The sequence below is a fragment of the Camelus dromedarius genome, chromosome 16 (genome assembly GCF_036321535.1).
Source record: "Camelus dromedarius isolate mCamDro1 chromosome 16, mCamDro1.pat, whole genome shotgun sequence".
Taxonomy (NCBI): Eukaryota; Metazoa; Chordata; class Mammalia; order Artiodactyla; family Camelidae; genus Camelus; species Camelus dromedarius.
In genome coordinates this window covers 27,139,471-27,163,547 of record NC_087451.1, presented here as the reverse complement: position 1 = coordinate 27,163,547, position 24,077 = coordinate 27,139,471, and the positions used below count along the sequence as shown (strand labels likewise).

Here is a 24,077-nt window from a genome sequence, read left to right as displayed (position 1 = left end):
AAGTCCATTTCACATGTTCCTGGATTTGCTTTGCTAATGTCTTGTTAAGGAATTTTACCTGTTTGTTCAGGAGGGATACTGACCTGTGGTTTTCCTGTGATGGCTGGGCTTTTTTTTTAGTTTTTAAAAAGAATTTCTTTAATTTAATTTAGTTTTTTAAAAATTTATTTTATTTATGTCTTTTTTTGCGGGGTGGGGTGAGGAGGCCATTAGGTTTATTTATTTTTCTCAGGGAGGTCCTGGGGATTGAACCCAGGACCTTGTGCACACTGAGCATGTGCTCTGCCACTGAGCTCTGCTGTCCTCTGGGGCGTTTGTATCAGGCGAGGACTGGCCTCGTGCAGTCAGCTGGGGTGTGTTCTCTGCTTCCTTAAAGCTTGTGTGGGATGGTACTTCTTCCTTAAATATGTGCTAGGAGTGGTTAGTGAAGCCGTGTGTGCCTAGGGCTTCTTTTGTGCAGGGATTCTAAATTACTAATTAAATATCTTCACATGATAAAGGTCTGTTCAAACTTTCTATTTCTTAAGTCATTTTTGCTAATTTGGAACCTGTCTTGGAATTTGTCCATTTTCTCAAGTTGCCTGATTTGTTGTCATAAAGTTGTTGATGAAAGTCCTTTGTTACCTGTTAGTGTCTGTGGGTCTCTTGTGAAGTCCTCGAGCTCCTGACTCTGTGTTCATGTGTACGTGTTGTGTGTGTGTACACATGGGCACACATACGTGTGTCAGAGCAGAAGTGAAACCACACACACACTTGTGTTGTTGAACTGCTTTAGCTTAAATCGCTCCAGCGCTTCTGACTCCTTCAGCGTGTGTTGTACGCGATCAGCATGCCCACTCGGAGGGCTTCTTTTTAAAACAGAAGAAAGCTTTGTTGTTTCCTACACGACAATCGTTCTGATTTCAGCCTCGGCTGGAGGAAAACACACGGCGGCAGCTTCGCGCTCGATGACGCTGACCTGCGGTCCGCTGGGTGCGTGGGGCCGGGCCGGGTGTGGAACGCGTGGGGCGGTTCTGGCGCTCCTGACCCGCGCTCAGACAGTGCGCCTTCCTGGTGGTGGTCTCTGCTCCACCATCACACAGCTGTTGGCGTTCTGGAGCATGCCTCCCAGCACCCCGCTCTCCGCGGAGGCCGGCGCCCTGGGCCTGGGCGCAGGCACGGGTAACTGCACCCTGGTTCTCGGTCCCTTCCGAAGGTTTCCTCTCCAGCCTCTTGTAACCCTTTCTTTGTCGTACACAAACTGTTCTCTTGTGGTGAGTGTGGAGAATAAAAATTCTGAAAGATGAAGTGAATTATTTTGGTAATTTGTGTTTTAAACTTGTAAATGTATTGGCAGCATTTTAACGAATATTTTTTCCTTTTTTAGGCACAAATATTTAAGCACGGAAAACGTGAGGACTGCTTACCCTATGGTAAGGTTTATTTGTGAGTGATGGTGTGCTTGTGATGTGAATTTGCCCCAATTATGACCCAGGGTGTCTCCTTAACATTTTATAGGAACAAAAATCTGTAACTTGCTGTATTTGGATACTATCATTTTTTTGGTTTGTCTTCGTGTGTGTGTGTGTGTGTGTATGTGTGTGTGAATAATCTGACTTTCATAATTAGGCCTCAGTATGGGACATTTTGTCACATACAGGAAGACAGTTCATGAACTGTCATTTCTGACACAAACTCCTGGTCTTCAGCGCATGGTCCTCTAGTCTCATCCCAGCTCCTCCTCACCCCCAGACACCCTGCCCTTTCCCTGGACTCTGCTGACTCTTTAAAGCCTGACCTGGTACTACTGTCACCTGAGAACGTGAGCAGTGGTCACTTGGCATCCTCACACGCTGTCCCCGGCGGCCTTGTGCACACAGACCCCAGGGCGCATCAGTGCCACCCAGGCTGGTCATTGCACGGTCCAGTCCTTTGGGAAGTCTGCAGAGGCCACAACTTGGCTTGTAATCCTGCCCTCCAAGTCTCACAGGAAGAGTCCTGGGCATGCTCTCGGCCTCTGCTTCCCCTGATCCCACCTCCTTGTCCCAAACAGACCCTTCCCCATTCCGACAGCCTCACATCCGCTGCTGTCACCCATGTCGTGCCCCACGGCCGCCATGTGCAGCAGCAGCAGCAGAACTGCATGAAAGCCCGAGTGCGTCTGCATGGTCCCCACTGTGGCTGTGGCACTCCTGTGTGCATGGTGGCGCCTCCCTCTCTCTGCCTCCTCCACACGCCTTGTTCACGGCGGGGCTCAACTCCAATTGCACTTAGTAAATGATACTGGAGGAAGGGGTCTTGATGAAGCAGAGCTCCAGGGGTTCAGGGTGAGTGTAGGCCTCCACACTGATCTGAGGGCCCTGGGAAAGCCCATGGTTTTGGTGTCGTGGATGCTAGGCATGGTGGGTGTGGTTCAGGAGGTCAGAAAGCACCCTTCCCACCAAACTGAGTGAGACGTGCTGTGTTCACAGCTGCCACGGTTCTCAAGTGCCTGGACGGCTGCAGGCTCCCCGACAGCAACCAGACGCTGCTTCGGAAACTTGGGGTGAAGCTTGCACAGCGGCTGGGTCTGACCTTCCTGAAGCCCCGGTTGGCCAAGTGGAGGTTGGTGGACCGGGCGGTGGGTGTGCGGTCTGAGCGTGCTGGGAGGCTGCTGTGGGCGTAGGGGCTGGTGGACAGGTGTCTCCTGCTTTCATCTTCTTGTTTAGTCTCAGAAGTGTTTCTGATCTTGAAAGGAACAGTTTTTCTTTTGGTTATTTTCTGACCCACATTTGAGGCTGGACTGAGGCCCAGAAGGCTTGTGCCACACTCTGTGAAAGTGACTGCTGTCGGGGTTCGGTGCCGCCTCGCGGCTTGGGCACTGTGAGGAGAGCTTGTTCTGATCAGCCTGGGTCCCAGTCACAGGCTTCTTTCAGAGGAAGCCAGCTCCCTCCCCGGGTTTATTCAGAAAACAGAGCTGTCTTTGCTTGAGGGTGGCAGCGGCCTGCTTTTAATGGATAGACTGCTTTCGAGTCCGTGGTTCCCAGGGAAGTAGACCTTTCTACTGTGCTTGGGGTACTGTCTTTTTAACAGTCTTCAGTTTTATTTCGAGTAGTAAGATGTATGGTTTGGCAGGAATTACCTGATTAAGTTTGCTCAGCCTTTGTCTCCAGTGATAGCAGGTTCCAGAGAAGTGTGTTCTGTTTTAGGGCTGTTCTACGGACATACCTCTTGGGTGTTCTGCATACAGCTTGTTCTGTAAGTTGTTGTTGGTGAGATTAAATGTTAGTGGTTACTTTCCAGATGCCATGGAAATTAATGTTCTGCTCTGTAATAGGGCTCCCCCGAAAAACAGGACCTATGTATGTGTGCGTGCATGTGTGTGTGTGCGCATGTGTGTGTGTGTGCGCGCGCGCAGACTTATTGTGGGGAATTGGCTCATGCGGTTGTGGTGGTGGTTGTGGAGGCTGGCACATGCCAGGGTATGGGAGCTGGAGGCCCGGGAGGAGCTGGTGCTGCAGTTTGAGTTCGGAGGCAGGAAGGCACTGCGATTCCTCTGTCCCGACCACGCCTCCGTGCTCGTCAGGGTGATGGCAACGCGGTGGGCTCAGCCTGCGTCTTGCTGTTTGTCTTCTCTCTTCTGGCTTTTCCTTCTTTTTCTTCACTTTGTCCTCTCTGATGTATTTTCACGTTGCCTTTTAGACTCCTCCTTTTAGTGGTTAACTTCCCCCGAGAGGAGTAACCTGTTGGCAGGCGGGTCCAGCGCTCTGACCACCCAGTGCCCGAGACCTCTGCTCCCTGACGCGGGTGTGGCACTCACACGAGGCCCCAGTGAGAGTTCCGTGCAGAGTTCCGGTGCCTGCTCAGCTCCCCTCCCCGGCACCTGTCCCACTTCCTCACCATCTCCCTAGTCAGGGACTTTGTTCTGCCTCTGCCTGGGCTCCATTTTCCTGTGCTGTGCTTTAGAAAGTGCCTTTTGGGAGGAAGCAGAGGTGAAGGGGGTGCACCTGGGGGCCTCCCTCCCCTTGGTTGTCACCTTGTTCCTGCCAGCAGTTGCTTTGTGTATTTTGTCCGGATTTTGTGGTTCTTTGAGGCAGAGGGAAAGTCCAGTGCAGCCTGGGGCCTGTCATCTTATGTCCACCTGTCTTTGATTGCTGAGCGCTGTTGTGAGCCCTTTTCCTCTGGGATAGCTGGCATGTGTCCTGGCTGGGGGGTGGTCGCAGGGCGCCTGTTCATCTGCCAGGTGACGCCCCTGGTCCAGGTACCTGTTGCCTGTCCAATTCAGGCGCCAGCCCCGATGTGCCCTGCAGCCGATCTCAGTTCTGAGCCCATCTACCTGGACAGTGCACTGGACCCCCCGGTCAAGGGCTCAGCCCACAAGAGTCCACCCTGGCTCCCATCGCAAGTCCAGGTGTCACCTGTGCTTCTGACAGACCGGCTGCCCGTGGCGCTTCCCACGACCCCCTGGTTGGGTTTGATGATTTGCTGGAGTGGCTCGTTGAGCTCAGAGAAGCATTTGATGTGTGAGATCATGGGTTTGTTGTAAAAGGCTCTGACGCAGGAACGGCGGGTGGGAGACATGCAAAAGGCACGGCCTGGGGGGCCTGGAGCTCCCTCGCCCGCCGAGTGTGCCACCCGCACGTCCCCCCACGTGTCCACCAGCTCAGCAGTTCTCCAGACCACCTCTTCTGGGTCTTTGCGGAGGCCTTGCTGTGCAGCCGGGGGTGATGAGGTGACTGGCCGCTGGCGCTTGGTCGACCTCCCTGGAGGTCGGGGTGGGACTGAAAGCTCAGCTATCTCATCCCACATTTGTCCCAGCACCAGCACTGTCCTCGGGGCTCTCCCAGAGTCCCCTTTTTCCTGCAGCAGAGGAGCTTAACCGAGAAATGGACAAAGACTAAATGTGTTTCCTGTTACCAGTCACACTGTCATATCTAGGGAACATGGTACCCCCACGTTTAGCAGCTTCAAACTGCATTTTTAATGCCACTGCTTCTGTGGCCGGAGTCCGGGTGTGCTTAGCTGGGCCCTCTGGTTGGGGTCTCTCTGAGGGCTTCACGAAGTTCAGCTGGAGGCGCCCCACATCCAGGCACACACGCGGCATTCTCGTAGCCTTGGGGGACGTCCCCTCACCTCTGCTGTGCTCGTGGTCAGGAGAGAGTCCTGGGTGCGGCCGCTCCGAGGGGTTGTATGAGAACCAGGGTGCCGGCTGCCGGGGAGCTGCGTGACATTGTCCTTGTTTTACGGGACCGCAGGCCGCCAGGCCACAGTTACGGGTGTCTGAGCTGGGGCTCGAGCTCTGTGTTGGTCTCCCGGGCCCAGGTCTCTGCATACTGGACTGGCCTCAGGCCACGGCCCCCAGCCTTCACTCTGACTTGGCACCTTTTATGCCCCAGGCCGTCCTGAGCTGGGCCTGCCCGTCTCTGGGAGGGCTGGCGTTTGAGGGCCTTGCTCTGTGCGGGCCCTGCTGGGAGTGCTTCATGCCCACCCCCGTCCCCTGGGGAAGCGGTGCAGGTCAGACAGCTGAGCTGGCCGGTGCTGGTGGCCTCAGCGATGGTGGGGGGTCGGTGGGAAGTGGTGAGCATGGTCTGTGGGAGCTGGCGGTGGATGAGCTGTGGCACTTGGGGTGACAAGGCAGCATCTGGCCCTGGGGTGGGGGACGGGGTCAGGGGGCGGGTGCTCTGCTCAGGTGGGGCTGGAGGCCAAGCGCGTGAAGCTGAGGACAGGGCAGTGGGCTCACACTCGCCATCTCTGCTGTTTCCACTGTGGGGCGGGTTCTGAGTGGTCTGGAGCATGGTTCTGGGTTCTGTGGCCGAGGTCGAGGTCTTTTCTGGACAGCCCACACTGGCTGTGGTCAGTGCCAGCCTCCTTCCTGTCCATCCCCCTGTGCAGTGCGTGCGATTGTCGCAGATGTGACCTGAGTTGTTGATTCCAGTTGTCGGGACGCCTTCCCCTCCAGCACCTGGTTGTCCTGTGGGCCTGACGTGCGTTTGCTCCTCACAGGTACCAGCGCGGCTGCCGCTCCTTGGCTGCCAGCCTGCAGCCCTGCGCCCAGAGTCCACGGGAGCTGGGGACGCAGGCCGAGAGCCCAGACAGCGACGGAGAGGATGATGTCCCCGAGGAGGTGGAGAGCGTGATAGGTGCGTACCCCCCCCCCACGCCCCACCTGGGCAGGTCGGAGGTGAGGCTGGGGCTGTCGGATGGCTCGGTCATGGCGCGTCTTCCACCCTCACAGGCTCTGTTCTGCGCAGCAGGCCTTCCACTGCTGCCTGGTGTCTTGCACCAGGGTCTCCACTGACCTGCTTGCAAGGCCCTTACCACTTGGGAGGCCCTGACACTCCCAGCGTTTGGTGTCTCCATGGCCTTTCCTGGAGGCTGGCTGTTTCCAAGACCCCTTCCCCAGCCTCTGGCAGACACCCAGAAAGTCTCTGGGAAGCCTCCCACTGACCTACGGCCTTCCCTGCTGGCACCCTCTGCCAGTGACTGTCGTGGTAGGTGGGTCTGCTTTCAGGGATAGTGGCCTTAAATGACGATTTGAAAATGCAGAGGAGAAGGTGTCCTCTCTTGCAGCAAGCATTAAGGTCCTCAGAGAGCTCCCCTCGCGGCGCTGTGCGAGGGGCTCACCAGAGCTGGGCTGGCTCCTGGGCTCACACGCCGCCTCCCTGTTCTTCCAGAGCAGCTGCTGGTCGGGCTGAAGGACAAGGACACGGTCGTGCGCTGGTCTGCGGCCAAGGGGTAGGTGTCTGCATCCGCGTCTGCGTCGGCCGGGGCTGGGGTGGGGCGGGGGGGGTGGCAGCTTGTGCACACGACCCTCCCACCCCCGTCATTCAGCGAGTGCCGTGGCATTGAGAGCTGCAGACAGCTCTGAGAGTGGGGAGGGTAGAATGATTTTTTTTCCCCGATTCACGTTGATTGCTTCATGTTCTGGTTTTAAAGACAATCACTGAGGTTGACGAGCAGCCTGTTCGTTTTGTCGCCTTTCTGGCTGGAATGGCACAACACCCCCCCCCCCCCCGACGGGGCGCCCCCTCTCCTGTCTTGGAGCTCCGGGGGGAGGAGGCAGCCCACCCAGCCAGGCCAGGGCCATGGGGGACACACGAGGTGGACGTTGTGGAAAAAAGTAACCGAGCAGAGGTCCTGGCGCGGCCCCCTCCCACCCGAGGTTCTCACAGCGAACGGCGGGGCGAGGCCTGGCCTGCCCGGAGGGCGGTGGGCTGGGAGCAGCCGGGACCCCCCTGCGGGCTGCCCGCGCTGACCCCGCTTCTCCCTCTCAGCGTCGGCAGGATGGCGGGCAGGCTTCCCAAGGAGCTGGCGGACGACGTGGCCGGGTCGGTGCTGGACTGTTTCAGGTAGGTGCGGGGGGCGCGGGGTTGCGGGCAGGCGTGTTTCTGGGTGAAGGCAGCGGCTCCACCCGCCCCGTCGCTGAGCTGGTCGTTGGGCTCCCTGCAGCCTTTTCTCCTCCTCCTGAAGTTAGTTTTGGGGACTCCAGTTCTCCTGTGCTGCTTTTATCAGCTTAGACTCCAGTACATTTAAAACCTTGAGGAAGAAGAGGTCAGTTTTGCGCACGTCCACACGTGGAAAAGTATCCTTTGAGGGAACTGTTTTCTTTGGACTGGAACCAGGTCCGCCCTTTCCGAGGGAGCTTCTCTTAGCTCGGCCTGTTCCAGGTCTGGGGCTGTCGAGATCTTCTCAGAGGCCCGGGGGGCTGAGGTCTGAATTCTAAACCACGTTTAAGTTCGTTGGATTTAAATTGAACAGCCACACGTGGTGGCAGTCGTGCTGTGTCTGCTGTGACCTCCCAGGGGACCCTGGGTGGTACCTGCCCCTCCACTCAGACTACCATGGGGTAGCCCCTCGATGGCTTGAGGGGCGTTAGCTCAGGATGGCCCCCAGAGATAGTGCCCAGGCCCCTCAGCCCAGGGCTGGGTGGAAGCGGCTGCGAAGGAGGGGAGGAGGCCTGGCTGGGCCCTGGAATCTGCCGTCTGAACGCAACTCTGGGTGGTGGGAGGGGGTGGTCTCCAGGCAGCAGGGTCCCGGGTGTGCTACGGACCCGGCGCTGCCCTGTCTCAGTGGAGGTGCACCACTCTCCTCCCTAGCCTTTCCCACTGGTAACGTTTCAGTTACAAAGTCAGGTGGAGGCGATGACCCCTCTGCCCCTCTGCACCCCTGCCCATGCCGTCCCCTCGCAGGTAACCCGGAGCCCTTCCCTCGTGTCCTTCCAGGAATGGTGAGTGTGGGGTGGGGGATAGAGGAAAACGTCTTCTCCACTCACACTGCCCCACTCTCCTCTTCCAGGGCGTCCTCAGTTGGGTCCCCGACCTAGTCTCGGCCTCCCTCTCTCCCGAACCTGCTGTGGTTTCCACTCCTCTGATACCAGGGCTGCCCAGGGCTTGGCTCTGGGGCAGGCACTCACCCTCAGGCGGTGGGTGGAGCACTTGCTGGGGATGGTGGCACGTGGGCGTCTGTGTCCGCGGTGCAGGTTTGGGGGGTTCTGAGTCCCCGCCGATCTGAGAAGCAGTTATTCTCACTCAGTGTAAGGCCAGGGTTGCCCCTTTAAACGAGAGCTTCCAGAGGACTTCAGGGAAGTTTCACTAAGTGTAAAATTTTCTTGTGAGTTGACTAGTTGGCGTTATAACTGTTTACTAAGTAAAGTCTGTGTTTCGGACGGTACAGAAAAGTTCTCTACGTGCTGTTTCATTCTAACTTTCTAATCTCGGTTTTACTCTTTTGAGTTGTCAGGGGCTCTGTGGAAAGGCCTCCTCGCCCCTCCCGCTGCTGTGGCCTTAACCTAGGTGCTGTCCTGGCACCAGAAGCCCAAGTTTGCTGAGCAGTGTGGTTGCTTAAATGGGCGGGAGTGGCGGCTGCGGGGGCCCTCCTGTGGGGTCGGGGGTCTGACCAGGATGTGGACTCGGAGCTGGGGGAGCTGAGTGTGGCAGTTCCTGCCGGTTCGGTTGGAGGACTATCTCCTGAGCCGACTGGCATTTTAAGTGCTCACGGGGGGCTTCATGAGGCTTTCAGCTCAGGGGAGGGCCTCGCGCGCTGGGCATGGGGCGAGGCTGGCACCACGCTGGGGTCTCAGGCTCGCTGTGCTTCAGTTTTCAGGAGACGGACGGGGCCTGGCATGGCGGGTGTCTGGCGCTAGCGGAACTGGGCAGACGAGGCCTGTTGCTCCCTTCCCGGCTCTCAGACGGTGAGTGCAGCTCACACTGCGTGGTCGGGCCTCCCTGCCCTGTGCTCCCAGCCTTCTTTCTCCCATGGGCCCATTGACTCCTCCCCTCCCCTCCCCTCTATGGTGGGCTCCCCCAGCGCATGCCTGCTGTCCGCCCGGATTTGGAGGGCCGGCTGGGAGCCGCTGCCTTATCCTCATAACCAGTTTCACCCCGCTGGAGTGGGGGCGATCACCCATTAACGGTGTGTGAGAGGCCACTGTGGTCCCCCGGGGCATGAGGCTCATGCTTGCGAAGGATCGGGGAGGGGGCTCAGCAGTGGGCCTGAGCAGGGGCACAGCGGGGTGGGTGTGCCAGTGTGGGGCTGTGGCCACCTGGAGCCCTGTCTGTGGTTGTGGGGACTGTCCCTGGAAGTGGCATCAGTGCCCCTGTGGGCAGAAGGGAGGGACATCCCCAAGGATGGAGAGGACCCCATCCTGGGTGTGTCACTATGGACGCCATGCATCCTGGGGCCACTTCTGTCCGTGCAGAGGGGGTGCAGCCCAGTACCTGAGCTCAGGGTGTCACAGGTGCTGGCTGGCACTTGGCATCGTGAGGCATAAGGAGGGCTTCTCGACCCCTGTTTCTGGGGACTCGTTCTGGTCATTTCTATAGCAGCTTTGTTGAGATATAATTTATGGAGCATTAAGTTCACCCATTTAAAGTGTCCAGTTTGGTGACTTACGGCATATTTGCAGAGTGTGCGACCATCTTATGTACCTCATTGTCCCTCAGAGGAAACCCTGCACCAGGGAGAAGTCACCCTGCCTCCCCTCAGCGCCCACCCCAGGCGTCCGCTAGTCTGCCCTCCGTCTGTAAAGTTGCCGCTTCTGGACACTTGTAAACGGCGTCTACGGTGGGGGTCTCCGTGTCTGACTTCTCTCCCTTGCTGGGCGTGTGTGACCTTCATCTGTGCTGTGCGGGACAGCGTTTCGAGGGTGGACTCCCACTGCGTGTCTTGCACTACTGGGTGGACGTGGGTCTTCACTCTAGTGATTGTGGATCACGCGCTGTGAACATCTGTGTATGAGTGTTTGTGTGCACATAGAATTTGAGTCCTCTTAGTTGTAGACCTGGGAGTGGAATTGCTGGATCTTATGCTCAATCTGTCTGTAACTTTTTGAGAAACTACACACTGATTTCCAAAATGGTGGCACCACTGACACCCCTGCGATTCCTGTGAACTGTGTGAAGTGTGGTTCGGGGCATTCACTCCCTTTACCTCGCTGCACAGCCTTTGTCATCAGCGTCTGTTTCCAAAACTTGCCTTTCCCCAAACAGATACTGTCCACATTAAACACTCCCTCCCCTGGCTGATCTGTCTGCCTCTGTGACCTCTGACCTCGCCTGCTTTGGGGCCTCATGTGAGTGGAACTGTGGCGATTTGCCCTTTTGTGTCTGACTGACTTCACTCAGCATGATGTCTTTGGGGTCAGATCCACGTGGCAGCCTGCGCCAGAAGTGCACCCCTCGTGAGGCCTGAGTCACACTCCGCCAAGCGGCTCTTCCACGGCTTGCGCAGCTCCTCCTCTGTCGGGACACTGGGCTCGTTTCCCCCTCCTCACTGTGGTGGGTAATACTGCTGTAGGCGCTGGTGTGCACGCGTCTGCCTGAGCCCTCATTCCGTTTCTCTCAGGTGTGTACCTAGGACTGGAATTGCTGGGCTTCATGGTAATTCTATGTTTAGCTTTTTGAGGGTTTATGCTTTTTGTATGTAAAGGTTAGAAGCTTAGAGTTCTGAAGTCAGGTTCTATGTGAATACAGAGAGGTACTATGGCTGAAGAATCAGCGAGACTGTTTTTTTTGGTTACAAAGGTCTAGAACCCCGTTGTGCTTGTAAAGACAGATCCAGACAGCCTGCTGTGCGTGCAGGCCACCTGGGGGGAGTCACACTAGGGGGTGGTCCCAGAGCTGCTGTGAGCCCCTAGGTGGCCCCAGGACTACTGGCCTGCGGGGCCGCAGGAGGCCTGGCAGTCATCAGCCGCCTCTGGTTCTTCTTGTCACGGTAAGTGGTGGCGAATGCTTCTGGGTGAGCTGTAAAACGGGTTCTTAGAATCTGTCGGCCTTGGAAGTGGTCTGTGTCCTTGGGTGTAAAGCATGAGGTGAGAGCTTGTCTGTGCGGCACGAGGCTGTGGGCCCAGAGCTGGAACAGCCCCCGTCACAGGGTTCTGCCCCCGGCAGCGTGCGGCCCTGCTGGAGAGCAGGGGCACCCTGATCCTAGCCTTTGTCAGAGTGAACTGGTGTATGAAACCTGAGGGCCGTCGTGCCGGCGATGGCAGCTGTGTGTGCGTTGGTTTCTGGGCAAGAGCGCGCCTGGTGGGCTCCTGGCAGGTGGTTGTCTGCAGGTGCACCTTGGGCGGGCTGCAGGGCCCCCCCGCGTCCTGGGTGACTTCGGACTCCTGTTGCCTGAAAAGAGTTGTGACAAGGTCTGCATCCCTTTTGTAAGTTGTAATCAGTGGTTTTTATAAATTTAACCTGTTGCAAAGCAGGCTCTTTGCCATCCTGAATAGTGTTACTTTAAAACAAAGCTATTACGTAACTGTTTATTTTTTTTTAATTTATTAAAAATTTTTTTTGTTCAGTGGAGGTAATTATTTATTTTTAGAGGAGGTGCTGGGGATTGAACTCAGGACCTTGCACATGCTAAGCACACGCTCTGCCCCTGAGCTCCACCTTCCCCCCACTGTTTAAATACACCCAGTGGATCAGCCATTGTGGTACACTGAAACCTACCATCCTCCGTCCACATGCAGGGACTTACCCATGTCTCCTTGAGCCCATATTTCCGGTTACTTTTCCCAGAGAGTTTTCCCTGATGTCACGTATTCCTGCACTTAGTTAAGGTCTCTTACAGGTCTCCCCCTCCAGGGCCTTCAGTGAGAGGATGTCTGTGAATGCAAAGTCTGTTACGTTCTGTTCTGCCAAAAGGTACTGAGTATTTAAGAACTTTTCTAGATTGAGTTTTTGCAGAATTAGTTATTAGTAGAAACTAGATCAAGACAACTGAAAATGAAATTTTACTGGAACGCAGCTGTTCAGGTGAGCGTCTAGTTCAGCTGTGTGGTGTGTGGTGCTTATACTGAGAGTGAGCTGAATTTCTGCCTCAGCTTCTTACTGAACGTTTTAAATTTTCAGCTCTCAGTGCTGAGGCCTGTCCCACACGTGTCACCGGGAATGACGTTGGCTTTAATGGTGCCTGTTGTTTGAACTCTCCTCGGTCGGCTCTGTTGGGACCGCCTCTGTTTTGGCCAATGTGTGAGTGAAAACCAGCTGCCTTGTGGAGAGAGGGCTTTCTCAGCCCCAGCCACTGTTTCTGGGCCCTTTGTCGGCCCTGCAGGTGGTGTATTGGCTGAGATGCCCTTGGATGGTGGGGAGGGGCCCACACGAGGCCGCAGGGCCGCTGGCTCTTCCAGGCAACAGCTTAGGAGGCCGTGGCCCGCGGGTGTCTGCGACGCTGGGCTGGAGCCCTGGTGGACGGTGGGCACGCTCCTGCTCACACGCTCTCACACAGCCGCTCACACAGGTGCACCCTTGTTCTCAGTTTATTCTAACTGGGGCTTCAGCTCTTTTCTCCTTTTCATTGATTTATTGAGGCAAATACTCTGAAGTATAACCCAGAGTTTATGTTGGTCGTCTTTTTACATATCCTTAAGGTTCACCTATGAGTTTATTGGAAAATTAGCAACATACACATCATTTTAGGAAGTGGAAAATGAGGCTGCATGAGTGAGAGAATTCACTGTAACGTGGTGAAGAAACAGCGCACGTGCCAAGTAGCTTCGCCAGCAACGCAGTCTGCCCAGTGGAAATAAATTACTTGTATAAATAGCGTCTGCTGTCAGCGTGTTTTTCAGTTGTCACGAATCACAGCGTCTTCACACACGGCATTTTGATGCTAGGGCTGGAAATGTCTTTTCTTGGCTTTTTTTTTTTTAGGAATTGTTTACCTCAGAACACACAGATTTAATAGAAAAACAGTTAAACAGTTTGTTCTATTGCTATTTATAAGTGTTTTAAAGAGATTTTCTCTAAGATGCTAACACCCAAAAGTTACTTTTCAGTCCCATGCATTTCATTTGATCTTTTACAGAACGTTGAACTCATTAAGTCTTAAGTGTGAGTCATTCAAATATTTTACACCCCAAAGTGGAAGCACCTTTTAACGTTCATGCTTAGCATTTACAGAACTGAATTGAATGCAGCTTCATTGCAGTTCTTTTTCGAGAAGAACACCGTGTTGTAAAAGCTGACCGGTGGAAAAGCGTTGGGAGCCAGGGGTGTGTGTGCTGTGCCTCCGCTGGGGCCGTGGCTCTAGGACACCCGAGTTCTCTTCCGCAGCGTGAGCACCCTGGTGGTGTCACTGGGCTTGGCCCTCTTGGCTCCCTGCTGGGACTTCCCTGCATCCCTTGGACTTGTCCTCTTTTGCCCTTTGGGTCTGAGGTCACACGGAGCCTCCTGGCTTTCTGGGGTGTGGTGGGAAAGTTCCTGGGCCGTGGGCTCCCCCTCGCCTGGCCGGCTGGTCCCTGCGCTGTAGGCCGCCAGCTGGCAGAGGGCCACGGCTGCCGTCTGCTTCTGCTCCTCGCTGTCCACTGCCTGTGTGTCCGGGGCCTCCCCGGGGCTCGCATCCCCAGAACTTGCTGGCTTCGTCCGCGCGGTGGGGGCTGTGGTGGGCTCGGGCCCACGTGAGGGGCTGTGGAAGGATGGCCTTGGGGTCAGGGCGTTGCAGGGGTCCTTCACCGAGAGGTTGAGGGGCACATCCTGCGGCTCCGTGAAGTCTCCGTAGGCAGGGGTGTGGGTGGCCGTCAGCTCAACCTCTGGCTTCTTGGAGAGGTTCAGCGGGGCCGTCCTGGAGCCGTCCTCCGGGCTGCAGGGCGTGGGGTCTAGGCCAGGAGAGGTGTGTCCGGTCTGAGCCGGGGCCTCTGCACTGCCGGCCTCGAGGCTGGAAGAGACAAGAGGAATCATCATAGGACCTTGCTTATGAGCGCTGGTGGGGCGGTTAGTGCAGCCAGCAGGACACCGGAGGGTTTGAAAATAAGAGTCGCTTACCTTTTTGGGGACTTGTCTCTGCTCTCTGGAGCCTGGGGGTGTGGGCACTCGGGTGGGAAGGCCACGGGGCTCTGTTCCGGTGCTTGGAGCCTGCCCGGCCCGCTGGAGGCTGGCTGGTCCGGGAGCCCGCACAGCCCGGTGCATGGCTGGCTGGTCTGCGTGAAGTTGGTGGGGCTCGGCCTTCCCGGGGAGCCTGTGGCCGCACTGCCTGCACGTGGGCTCATCTTGGTCCCTTCTGGGTCCCTCTGCCCGTCTCTGGAAGGGTCCTTAGCCTCGTGAGTTGGACTCTCTTTCTCAAACTCTGTGTGTTTTCTGTGGGAGCTGGAAGAGTGTATCTTGGATGGACTCGAGGTTGGGTAGACCAGAGTGGCTTCTTCCAGTAGGTGAGGGCTCTGATCCCGCGAAATGCCAGCGATGGGGGGAAGTCTGAGACCATAGGAGGAGAAGGCAGACTCCGGTCTGTAAAATCCATAAGGAATTGGCAGATTGGAGTGGAACTGCTGGAAAACTCTGTAGTGGTCGTACGTGGACGGAGCTGGGTTCAGGTGCTTAGGGAGCGGCCCTGGGTGAGGCAGGAAGTGTCTCTGGTCTTGGGCTCCATAGACAGACAGCAGGGGGCTGTCACACTCGGCCGGGTTCCCGGCTAGAAGGTAGGGCGAGTAGATGGTGGCCAGTCCGTGCTCGGTGTAGAAGTGTGGTGGGTACTCTGGGACTGCAGGGTGCATGTACGGGGCAGTGGCTCCAAATCCCTTGGTGGAGGGGATTTTATGGGGGAACTCGGGCGGGAGAAAGGGGGAGCCCGCTTTCCACGGGTAGCCAGGAGCGTGGAAAGCGGACTTGGCGTGGAAGGAGGCAGCTTTGGCGGCAGGGTGGGGAGGGGCCAGCGCTTCAGGAGCCTCAGTGAGCTCCTGCCCTTTGAGCCTGTGCTCCCCGATGGGGACGAAGGCTGAGGGCCGCGTGGCGCCTTCCGTGGAGGGAGGGGTGCGCGTGGTGGCTTCCGCAGTGGGGCTTGGGGGCGCCGCTTCCTTGTGCAGAGCAGGCCGCTGCCCGGCACCCCTGTGGGGTCCACGTGCCTGCAGGTCTGGGTTCTCCTTGGTATCGTCCGTGGGCGGGCCGTGTTGAGGCTTGGTGTCCAGGTGCGCGAGAGCCCCCGGGCCAGGCTTGGATGAGGCGGGCATGGCCGTGGGGCCGGGCTGCCCAGCTGGCCCGGGGTCTGAGGAGCGTGGCTTGGGGCACCGGGGGGCGCGGTCCTGCTCGGACACGAGCGTGATGGAGTTCTTGCAGAGCCCGTACTTCATGTGGTTGAAGAGGTGGGACTTCTCGTTGCACGTGAAGGGGCACTGGAAGCACTTGTACCTGAAGGGCTTCCCCGGGGGCCGGGGGATGTAGTGCGGCTTCTTTGGCTTCCGCTCCTTGAGGAGGCTCATCTTCCCTGTGCGGCCTCGCCAGCAGGGTTCACGCTGGGCTGTGAGGCGGCACGTCTGCTCCTGCTCTGCTCTCTCTCCGAGCTCTTACTTGAAGCCGGCTCCACGGGCTGCAGGTCCGATGAGGGATGTCTCACTCATCTGGGGTCCAGGAGCTGCAACGGGGAAGCAGAGCTTAGTGTCAGGACACGGGTGGGCGGGCTGACCGAGACCAGCCTGTGCCCCCCCGGGCCACTGAGGACTGGGAGCAGAGGCCCCTGCAGCACAGAGGTTGCCCCACTCCTGGGGCAGGTTTGAGACGAGCCTCATCGGAGCCCCAGCTGCTGCGCCAGCAGCCTCTGTTCCCTCAAGTCTGGCCAAGGGCGTGTGTTCGGTGGAGGGTCTAGTGTCAGTTCTGAGCATACCTGTAATCCTCTTTTCGGGAACCTTTAGCCTGTGATCTGAGGCCTCAGATGCCAGGGGGCTGTGGACCGAGCAGGCTGGGTGGCTGTCGGGGTCCTGCCCCATCCGTGTGCCTATTGCCCTGCTGGCCTGACGGCTCTACCATGACCTGTGCGGCCAGGCTCGTGCGTGTGTGACACTCACATTCAGTGCAAGAGAAGTGTGACTGTAACATTCAGCACATCTGCCCTATTCAGTCACAGTGCTCGGTTCTACCAGGGAGTATTCAAAAACGTGGTTCCACCTTCCTGCTTCTAAATTCACATGTGGAAAGTCCGCTTTCTTGGTCTGTGGCATTTGTGTTGTCCCAGACACAGATGTGGTGCTATTTGGGTGACTCTGTGCACCTGCGAGTGCCCCGAGTTCTTACTCACTGCCGCGTTTCTGCGGCTCACCTCGTGAATGGCGTGGTTGGTCCCCGCTTGGCCAGGAGGCCTGGATGTGTGTGGACTGCTGAGAGCACTGCGGGCCCGGGAGCCTGCCTGCCGTTCTTGGCCACACCTGCAATGGCAAAACCGAATCTCTGCAGCCCTCGTGGTCAGGGTGAAGCTGCGGCGAGTGGTGCCAGGACAGCTGGATCCTGAGGCCTTCCCCCTGCAGTAGGGGCTGCGGAGTTGCCTCCCCCTGGGGCTTCCTGTCCCTGCCCACCTGCCAAGCTTAACAGGGGGTCTCAGCCGGGGTTCCCTGCACACCCCGGGGGCTTGCCCTCTGCCTCACACCCTGAAGCTGAGAACAAAGACGTGAGGTCTGGGAGGATCTCCGCAGCCGGGTGCGGCTGCGTGTCCTGGACCAGCCCATGGGGTGACTGCGTCTTAGAGAAAGCCTGTGGGTGGGGAGGGCTGGGGGCGGGCCAGGAATCAAGGCTGGCACTTTACTTTGCGTTAAAAATGTAGAAAGGATCTGGCTTCTAAATATTTTCAAACAGCTTAAAAATAAAGTTAAAAGGAAACAGTTTAAGAACTTCTCAGCTGTGGTTGTGCTGTAAGGAATGAGCAGATATGGTCAGTCCTGAGTCTTGTGAAATTGTGTGTGCAAAGCGTCACCTTCTAGACATTGGGTTGGTTAAAACATTCGGCTGGAAAGCAGCCTTTTAAAAATACAGAAATATGCACTGGAAATCTAAGAGACTCGTTTCACAAAATGAAACAGTTACCTTTAAGTGCGTCTCTCCCGCGTCCCACACATGGAGATGAGGTCATGGGTAGTTTGCGGGAGGGTGAGAAGGCTGCGGAGTAGGGTTTTAATTTCACTGGGATATCTTAAATTCTGAGAAAGCCATCCGATTTTCTTCTCAGCAAACTGGTTTCTCTACTCAACTATACATATTTCTTAAAAACACAAAAACCTCTCTCCCCCAACAGACTGCTCTGTTTTATCACCAGTTTGCTCAAAGATGTGTTTCTTTCCTCGGAGGTGGCCGGGGGTGGGGGGGTCCTGCAGCCTCTGCTGTGCGGGAGTTTCTGCAGAGCAGGGTGCTCAGGCACGTATTTTGGAAGAGAAATGAGATTTTTGGCTGCCCCCCTAATGGGGGGGCAGGGGCCCCAGGCCCCCTTTGCAGGTGTTTGTTGGCAGGGTGTGGGGTGGACAGAGGCCTGGCTGGGGCACCTGGTGCCTGGCTCTGCACCCCACCCCCACAAGCCCCACACAGACAGTTAAACCTGTGCTCATGGCTCTGCGTCTTACTAACTTCCCTACTTGTAAAGGGAAAACGTGAAATCATTCTTTATGAGTTCATTCCCTGCCTTGAGGGGCAGGTATGCCCTGGGCTATAAAAGCACCATCTCCTTGCCTCCCTTCAGGAAGCGACTTCAGCCAGCGCGGGGCCAGCCCGGTACGTCAGGGCGGCCTGTGCTGGCACGTCTCCTCATGCTCCCTGGTTCTGAAGGCGTGAGAACCTCTGCAAGTCAGGTTCCCATGATTGCACAGGATGTGTTACGGCGGAGATCTGAACGCGGGTGATTTCATCACTAGCTGGGAGTACCAGGATCAAAATGATGACAGCTGCGAAACGTTTATCAAGTGTGAGCCCGCGTCTGGTGATACCGGGAGAGGACGCAGACACACCCCTCCAGCGCCCAGACCGCGTGAGCCCTGAATGAACCAGAAATCCCCTCGGGACTTAAGACAGCAGTGACGCCAGCTCTAGGAGCTGATACTTCCAGGCAAAAATTTAAGTAAACCCACTTTGATTACGTTTTCTCAGTGGTTTATAGGAGACAAATAATACCTAAGTTACCACACTATTACCCAAAAGAGTTGTTTGGGAAATTACTGCTTTTATGTTAATATGTACTTTTTTCAGTCCAGTGGTGCCCACAGTTTTGGTCTGAACTTTCTGTTCCTCGGCCAGTTAGGCTGCAGGCACAGCAAACAGGTTTTCAGGGGATGGTTTCCTTGTCCGTGTTCTGGGAGGTGAGTGTTCTGGGGTGTGATTGATGGAGTCTCAGGAGCGGTCGTTTCAGTAACTTTGAGTAAACTGACCTCAGGGTTGCAGTTTGCTAATTGAAACAAGGGAGCACAGCTGCTTCAGGTGCTGGTGGAGGCGGCAGGTTCACTTGGTCATAAGAAGGCAACAGTGTTGGAGAGGGAGGTGGGGTAAGCTTCCAGGGGGACGCCTTCTAGGTGAGGTCTGCAAGGGTGAGGGAGCCTCCCCACCTACAGGGACAGGGTTTGCGACCTGGTCAGTTTACATCTGCCAGGCTGGCTGCTTGCTGGCAGCGGAAAAAGGGTGTCATTGCCAAAACAATAAATCCGGAACTTTAACTGTTTGTAGTAAGTGTGGATTAGCAATAGACACGAGGTTTTCCTGAAGGTGGTAAGAGGTGCTTCACTGTCCTCGCCCTGGGTGGTACATGTCTGGAGGGGTGCCTCCAGGTTCACACAGTGGCCCTGGGTTTGTCTTTCCTTGGAGAACTGCGGTGTTAGCATGTTTTAAAATTCAGATGTTAGGGGGAGGGTACAGCTCAGTGGTGGAGCTTGTGCCTAGCATGCACGAGGTCCTAGGTTCAATCCTCAGTACCTCCATTAAAAACAAGTAAATAAAATAAAGCTAATTGCCTCCCCCCAAAAAGATTAATTTAAAAAAATTCAGATGTTAGCCTAACCCTAAAGGGATGTTTACGTGGCAGTATTTTTCACCCTTGTGCGTCCCGCTGGGTCGGAGCCCTGCTTGTCGCACGCCTTCCCACAGCTCGGGCAGGGGTGCTGGGCTAGAACGCGGGAGCGGGTCTCTGCTGGGCTCAAGGGTGGCGGGCGGGCCCTGGGAGCCACGTCAGGCCGAGCAGCAGGTGTGGCGTCCACGCTGCAGGGGAGGGTGTGGGGAGCCTGAGCTGCCTTCATTTCGGACACCCCCTTTGAGCTCTGCCAGCCTCTGCCTTGCTCAGCCCTTGGGGCCGGGAGTCGGGGCGCCAGGCCCGCACAGCACTCCAAGCGGCCTGCGGTTTCGGGGTCCACGAAGCACCAACTGGCAGTGACTGAATGGCTTCCTAAGTGTGGACAGTTCACGGGGTCGCCAGCTGTTCGGGCAGCCGTGAGTGGCTGGCACGTCTAACAGGGTTCTGAGGAGCCTGAGCTCTGGAAGCTGGGCGAGAGAGAGGCTTCTTCCTAGCTTTGATGGGACACAATGGAGGTAATTGCAGCTTAACTTTACAGGGCACTGCTGTGACGTGCCGGGGAGCTATGCTTGTCATGCGTGCTAACCTCTGGGCTGAAGTTGTGCTGCAATATTCCTCTCGGGGGTGTCCAGCTGCCTGGCAGGCCGCCTCACAGGTGGAACGTTTTGAAGGGCACGCTATAATTACAATATTGTGATGTGGCGTTATTGCATAACTCAAGGACACGCCATTGTCGCCTACCCACTGGGGTGTCGCAAGAACGAGATTTGTGAGTTTTACTCCAATTGAGCTTTTCCAGTGATTAACCACCCCTCCCTCCCAGACTTTCGGTTCTTTGAATTTAAGGGTAAACTGAAAGACAGCCGTAACCTAGGGAAAGACAGTGTTCTTGGGGCACCGTTTGGAAGACTGAATCCAGGAAACAACCAGGGGCTCGCTGTGGTTTCGACCAAGATCCCAACTTTCAGACACAAGCTCCCAGCAGTAAACGCACACGGCTGTAACATTCGAATGGTGGTCAGTCCCCAGAGCCCAAAGCTCAAAGCTCACCCTGCCTCCTGCTCTGTATCCTCACGAATTAACGCTTAAAAGCACTGGAAGGACTTTATGAATACAAAATAAAAATCAGGGTAACAAATGCAGACAGATGTTCATTAAATGAAGTCTGACGCCAGTCAAATCTGACCAGTAGTTTGGTCAATAATTATTTTCCTAGAGGAACATGAACTTTGTAAGGTTAACACAACCCCTTCTTGTGTATGTAGGGATTCTCTCTAGTTAAGGGTTTGTTGTTGTTGTTGTTAAGCTTATGTCAAAACAGTACTTATTTTAAACTCAAAAGATTTTAAAGTTAAAGATTTATAAATTAAAATCAGCAACTGTCTCATTACACATATATCTGATTCCTTTATGGAATTTATTGTAGTTTACTTTTAAGGTGAGAAGCAGACACAGTAACATAAATCTACAGATTTGAGTTTTGGTCTAAATTTTATGAATTCTATGGTAGAAACGAGGACCGAATACCCGGATAAGCTTGTTACCCGGCTCCCAGAGTAAAGGGTAAGGCTTATTAGGAGTTCTGTGACAGAGGCACCTGCTGGGTCCTGAGCAGCCGGGGAGGGAGGAGAGGGCGCTCCCCGCAGGGCGGCTGCCGGGACCCTGCGCGGGAGGAGGCGCCCTGCGGGCCCGCGGCTCCGAGGGAAAACGCGCGCTGAGCGGAGCGGTACTCACCGGCGGCGGGCGGCGGGCGGCGGGCGGCGGGCGGCGGGCGGCGGCGGCGGGCGGCGGGCGGCGGGCGCGGAGCCGGACCTGCTCTCCCGCGCGCTCCCCGGAGACTGGGGCGGCCGCGCCAGGGGGCGGGATTTAAGGGCGGGAGCCGAGCCCTCGGGGCGTAGAGATGCACCTGATATTCCCTCCGCCCGCAGCTACGATTCGTGTGTGCGCACCCACCGAGCTGCCGCCCCGCGCCACTGCCTCTGGGCGCGGGGCCGGGAGGGGGGGTGGGGGTCCAGGCGCCGGGAAGGGTCCCTCCACCTCCCCTCCCCTCCCCCTCGTGCGCCGTGGACCCGTCCGGGGGGAGCGCGTCTCCTGGCGCGGAGGCCTCCGCCCGTTCCTCCCCGAGGGTCGCGCGGAGCCCGTGTCCCCCTCCCGCCCCGGCCCTCCCGCCCGGAGTAGGGTGGGGGCAGCCTAGGCGCCGCGGGACCTGCCGCCGCACGCCCGCCGCCCGGCGCCCGCAGCCCGGGACGCGCTTCCTCGCTGTTCCCGGCAAATAACCGAGACTCCAGGCAAGCGATTCGCAGCCCTGCTCGCCCAGGGCCTCGATGCCCCCCGGCGCCTCCGAGGGTGCGGGCGAGGCAGGTGTGCCCGCCTGTGCCAGGGTGGGCCTGCCCAACGCGGTGCCTTTTATTTAGTTTTTCAGTTTAAGCTTAAGATTTTACTTGGCTTTGCCATTATATTGAACTGAAAAAAAAAAAGGTTTTAGCTGCTTTTGCCCAAATTAGACGTGTTGCACATCGTTCAGGGAGTGAAAAATAGTTCTGAGTCTTGTGGCAGGAAACACCGACTCCTGACCCCTCGCGCCTGCTGGTGTCCCACCTGTGACCCGCGGTTTAAACCCACTGCCCACGTTATGGTCTCGCGATTTGGGGGACCGGAGTCGGGCCTCTGCTGGGCCATCCTGTGTCTGCAGCTTGGTGGGCACTCACCTGCCTCGTGTCCCGGGGCAGCAGGGTCCTCCTCCTCCCCTTGGCTTCACTCCAGAGGCCTCTCTGGACGGTGGTCAGCCTCACTCACTCGGGACTCAAAGGAGCCCACAGCAGAGGCTCCCAGTCCTCCGAGAGGCCGGATGGGGAGCTGTTCCCAGCACCTCCGTGTCACACCTGACTCCGGGTTTGAGGGGGGTGGGCCCCACCTCTCAGTGGGAGGGTGCGGCTGGCTGCTCCCTCCCATCCTCCATTGGGAGCCCCACTAGACCTTTACTCCGGGGCGAGGGTTTTGGTATTTGCCTTTTGTCATCCAGATGCATCACTGTCGCTAGTTTTGTTCCCTCCGCCCACCTTGCTGCTCCTGGGTTTGGGTGTTGTCTGCGCTGCCCTTGATGGGAAATGAGAGTGTAGCTCTCTGGCACCTCTGCCTCCACTCCTGCCTGCCCCGTCACCCGAGGTTTCCTCCACCAGTTCCCTGCACTGGGGGCCAGGTCTCCTGGACCCCACATCGTCCCCTCTCTGCTGATCCTTCGGGTGTGAAGCACAGCATTTTCATGGGGTCCTGAGCACAGGAGAGGCGTCTGGAGACCCTGAAGGATTGGAGTGTCTGTTTCCTCCCCTCCTACCTAGTTGATGGTCCAGCTGGGCGTAGAACCCTAGGCCAGTGCTTTCAGTGCTGCTGCTGTGAAGTGTGGGGCGGCTCTGATGCTGACTCTGCCTCTGCATTTTCACTCGAGACAGTTCAAACGTACAGATGAGTTGAAAGAACGTGGCGGTGAACGCTCACACCAGGATTCCGCCATGAACATTCTCCTGCTCTGCCTCATGGCCCCCACACCCCCACCCCTCATCCACATGTTCATCCGTCTTACTGATTTGCTGTGTGTCAGTCAGTAGCAGACACCACTCATTTTACCCTGAATGCTTCAGCAGACGTATCATGAACTGTTCCCACTTCCTCTCGTACAGGTAGGATTTACCTGTGGCGAGGGCACAGGGCCCCGAGTCTGGAGCGCTCCCCGGTCGGAAAGTGGAACGTTCTGGTCGCTACACCAGGCGGCTGTGTTGCCTTCCGTCACAGATTAGTTACGCCTGTTGTAGGATTTTGGTCTAAATGGTGATTCCTGGTTCTGCATGGGCCGCCACTTCTCTCCCGCAGGCTTTCTCTGCCCTCCGTGTTCTCGCTTTCCTAAACTTTCCCTTCCTACCCTTCCTTTTCTGCTATTAGGAGTTTTGGTTTCCAAGAGTTCCTTCTTGTTCTCTGAGTGTTCCTTTTTTAGTGTCTTATTCTTATTTGGTAGCTGCAATAGCTTCTCTTACTCCCCTGAGGATTTTAATGATGGCTTTTTGGCAGGTGGTGTGGTTCTCCCTGCAGGGTCTCCATTTCTTCCACAAAGGACTTCTGTTTTCTTTCACCTGCTTATATCGCCAGAGAGTTCACTGTCTTAGGGGGCAGGGGGTTAGGCACCTGTTGGGTGTCTCTAGGTGTAAGGCTTTGTGCTAAAATTCTGTCTTCATTAATCCGTTTAATCACTGCAACAACTCTTCGAGTGGAAACAATCACCCGCCCAGTTTGCAGAGTCAAACAGCACAGAGAGGGCAAGTAACTTGGCTGAGGCCACCCAGCCTGAAGGGTGACAGAGCAGAGCCTAGTGGGAGGGCTGCCCTGGGGGAGGGGTGCTCATGGCCCAGTAGGGTGGGGGACCCCTGCTCTCTGGCTGGGCTGCCCACTTGAGTTTTGGCTCAGTTCTTTCCTCCTCCGGTGACCTGGGGCAGTTCCTTGACCTGGGCCTCAGCCTTCTCATCTGTAGAAGGTGCCCTGGGGGCCTTGACTCGTGGAGTTCCCCTTGGGACCTGATGAGTTAATCACAGCATCCCACAGAATTGCATTTGTATGGTGGGAGTGGTCTGCGTCATGAGACGAAACGTCTTTGATGAAGGAAACAGATCACTTATATTTTAGACCTTAGACATAAATACAAGGCAGTTTTTACTGTTTACACTCCTCTTGGTGCTGCACCCGGTGGGAGGGTAAGGGCGACAGAAACTCCATAAAAAGTTCAAGACGTGATTTCAGTTTCCCTGACTTTGGTCACTGTCGGGCAGTCAGCCCCACCAGCTGCCACGCCTTCTGAGAGGTCGACTCCTCATGGCCCCGGCCCCAGGGAGGGCACTGGGAAC

The 24,077-nt window shown here is 56.5% G+C and overlaps 2 protein-coding genes across 4 annotated transcripts in view; one reads left to right on the top strand and one right to left on the bottom strand.

Moving 5' to 3' along the window:
• Positions 1-24,077, top strand: part of TBCD (tubulin folding cofactor D) — a 123,125-nt gene that overhangs the window by 24,298 nt on the left and 74,750 nt on the right. For all 3 annotated transcript variants that reach the window (XM_031469443.2, XM_064494812.1, XM_064494813.1), the window contains 6 exons: positions 1,367-1,412; positions 2,451-2,583; positions 5,962-6,098; positions 6,633-6,693; positions 7,233-7,307; positions 9,054-9,148. In XM_031469443.2, the coding sequence (XP_031325303.2) occupies positions 1,367-1,412; positions 2,451-2,583; positions 5,962-6,098; positions 6,633-6,693; positions 7,233-7,307; positions 9,054-9,148 (547 nt within the window). The remainder of the gene's footprint in view (positions 1-1,366; positions 1,413-2,450; positions 2,584-5,961; positions 6,099-6,632; positions 6,694-7,232; positions 7,308-9,053; positions 9,149-24,077) is intronic.
• On the bottom strand, positions 11,820-15,759 carry ZNF750 (zinc finger protein 750). Its single transcript, XM_031469444.2, has 2 exons — positions 14,211-15,759; positions 11,820-14,103 (listed from the first exon to the last, which is right to left on the bottom strand). The coding sequence occupies exons 1-2, from the start codon at positions 15,635-15,637 to the stop codon at positions 13,476-13,478; spliced, it is 2,055 nt and encodes a 684-aa protein (XP_031325304.1). The 5' UTR covers positions 15,638-15,759; the 3' UTR covers positions 11,820-13,475.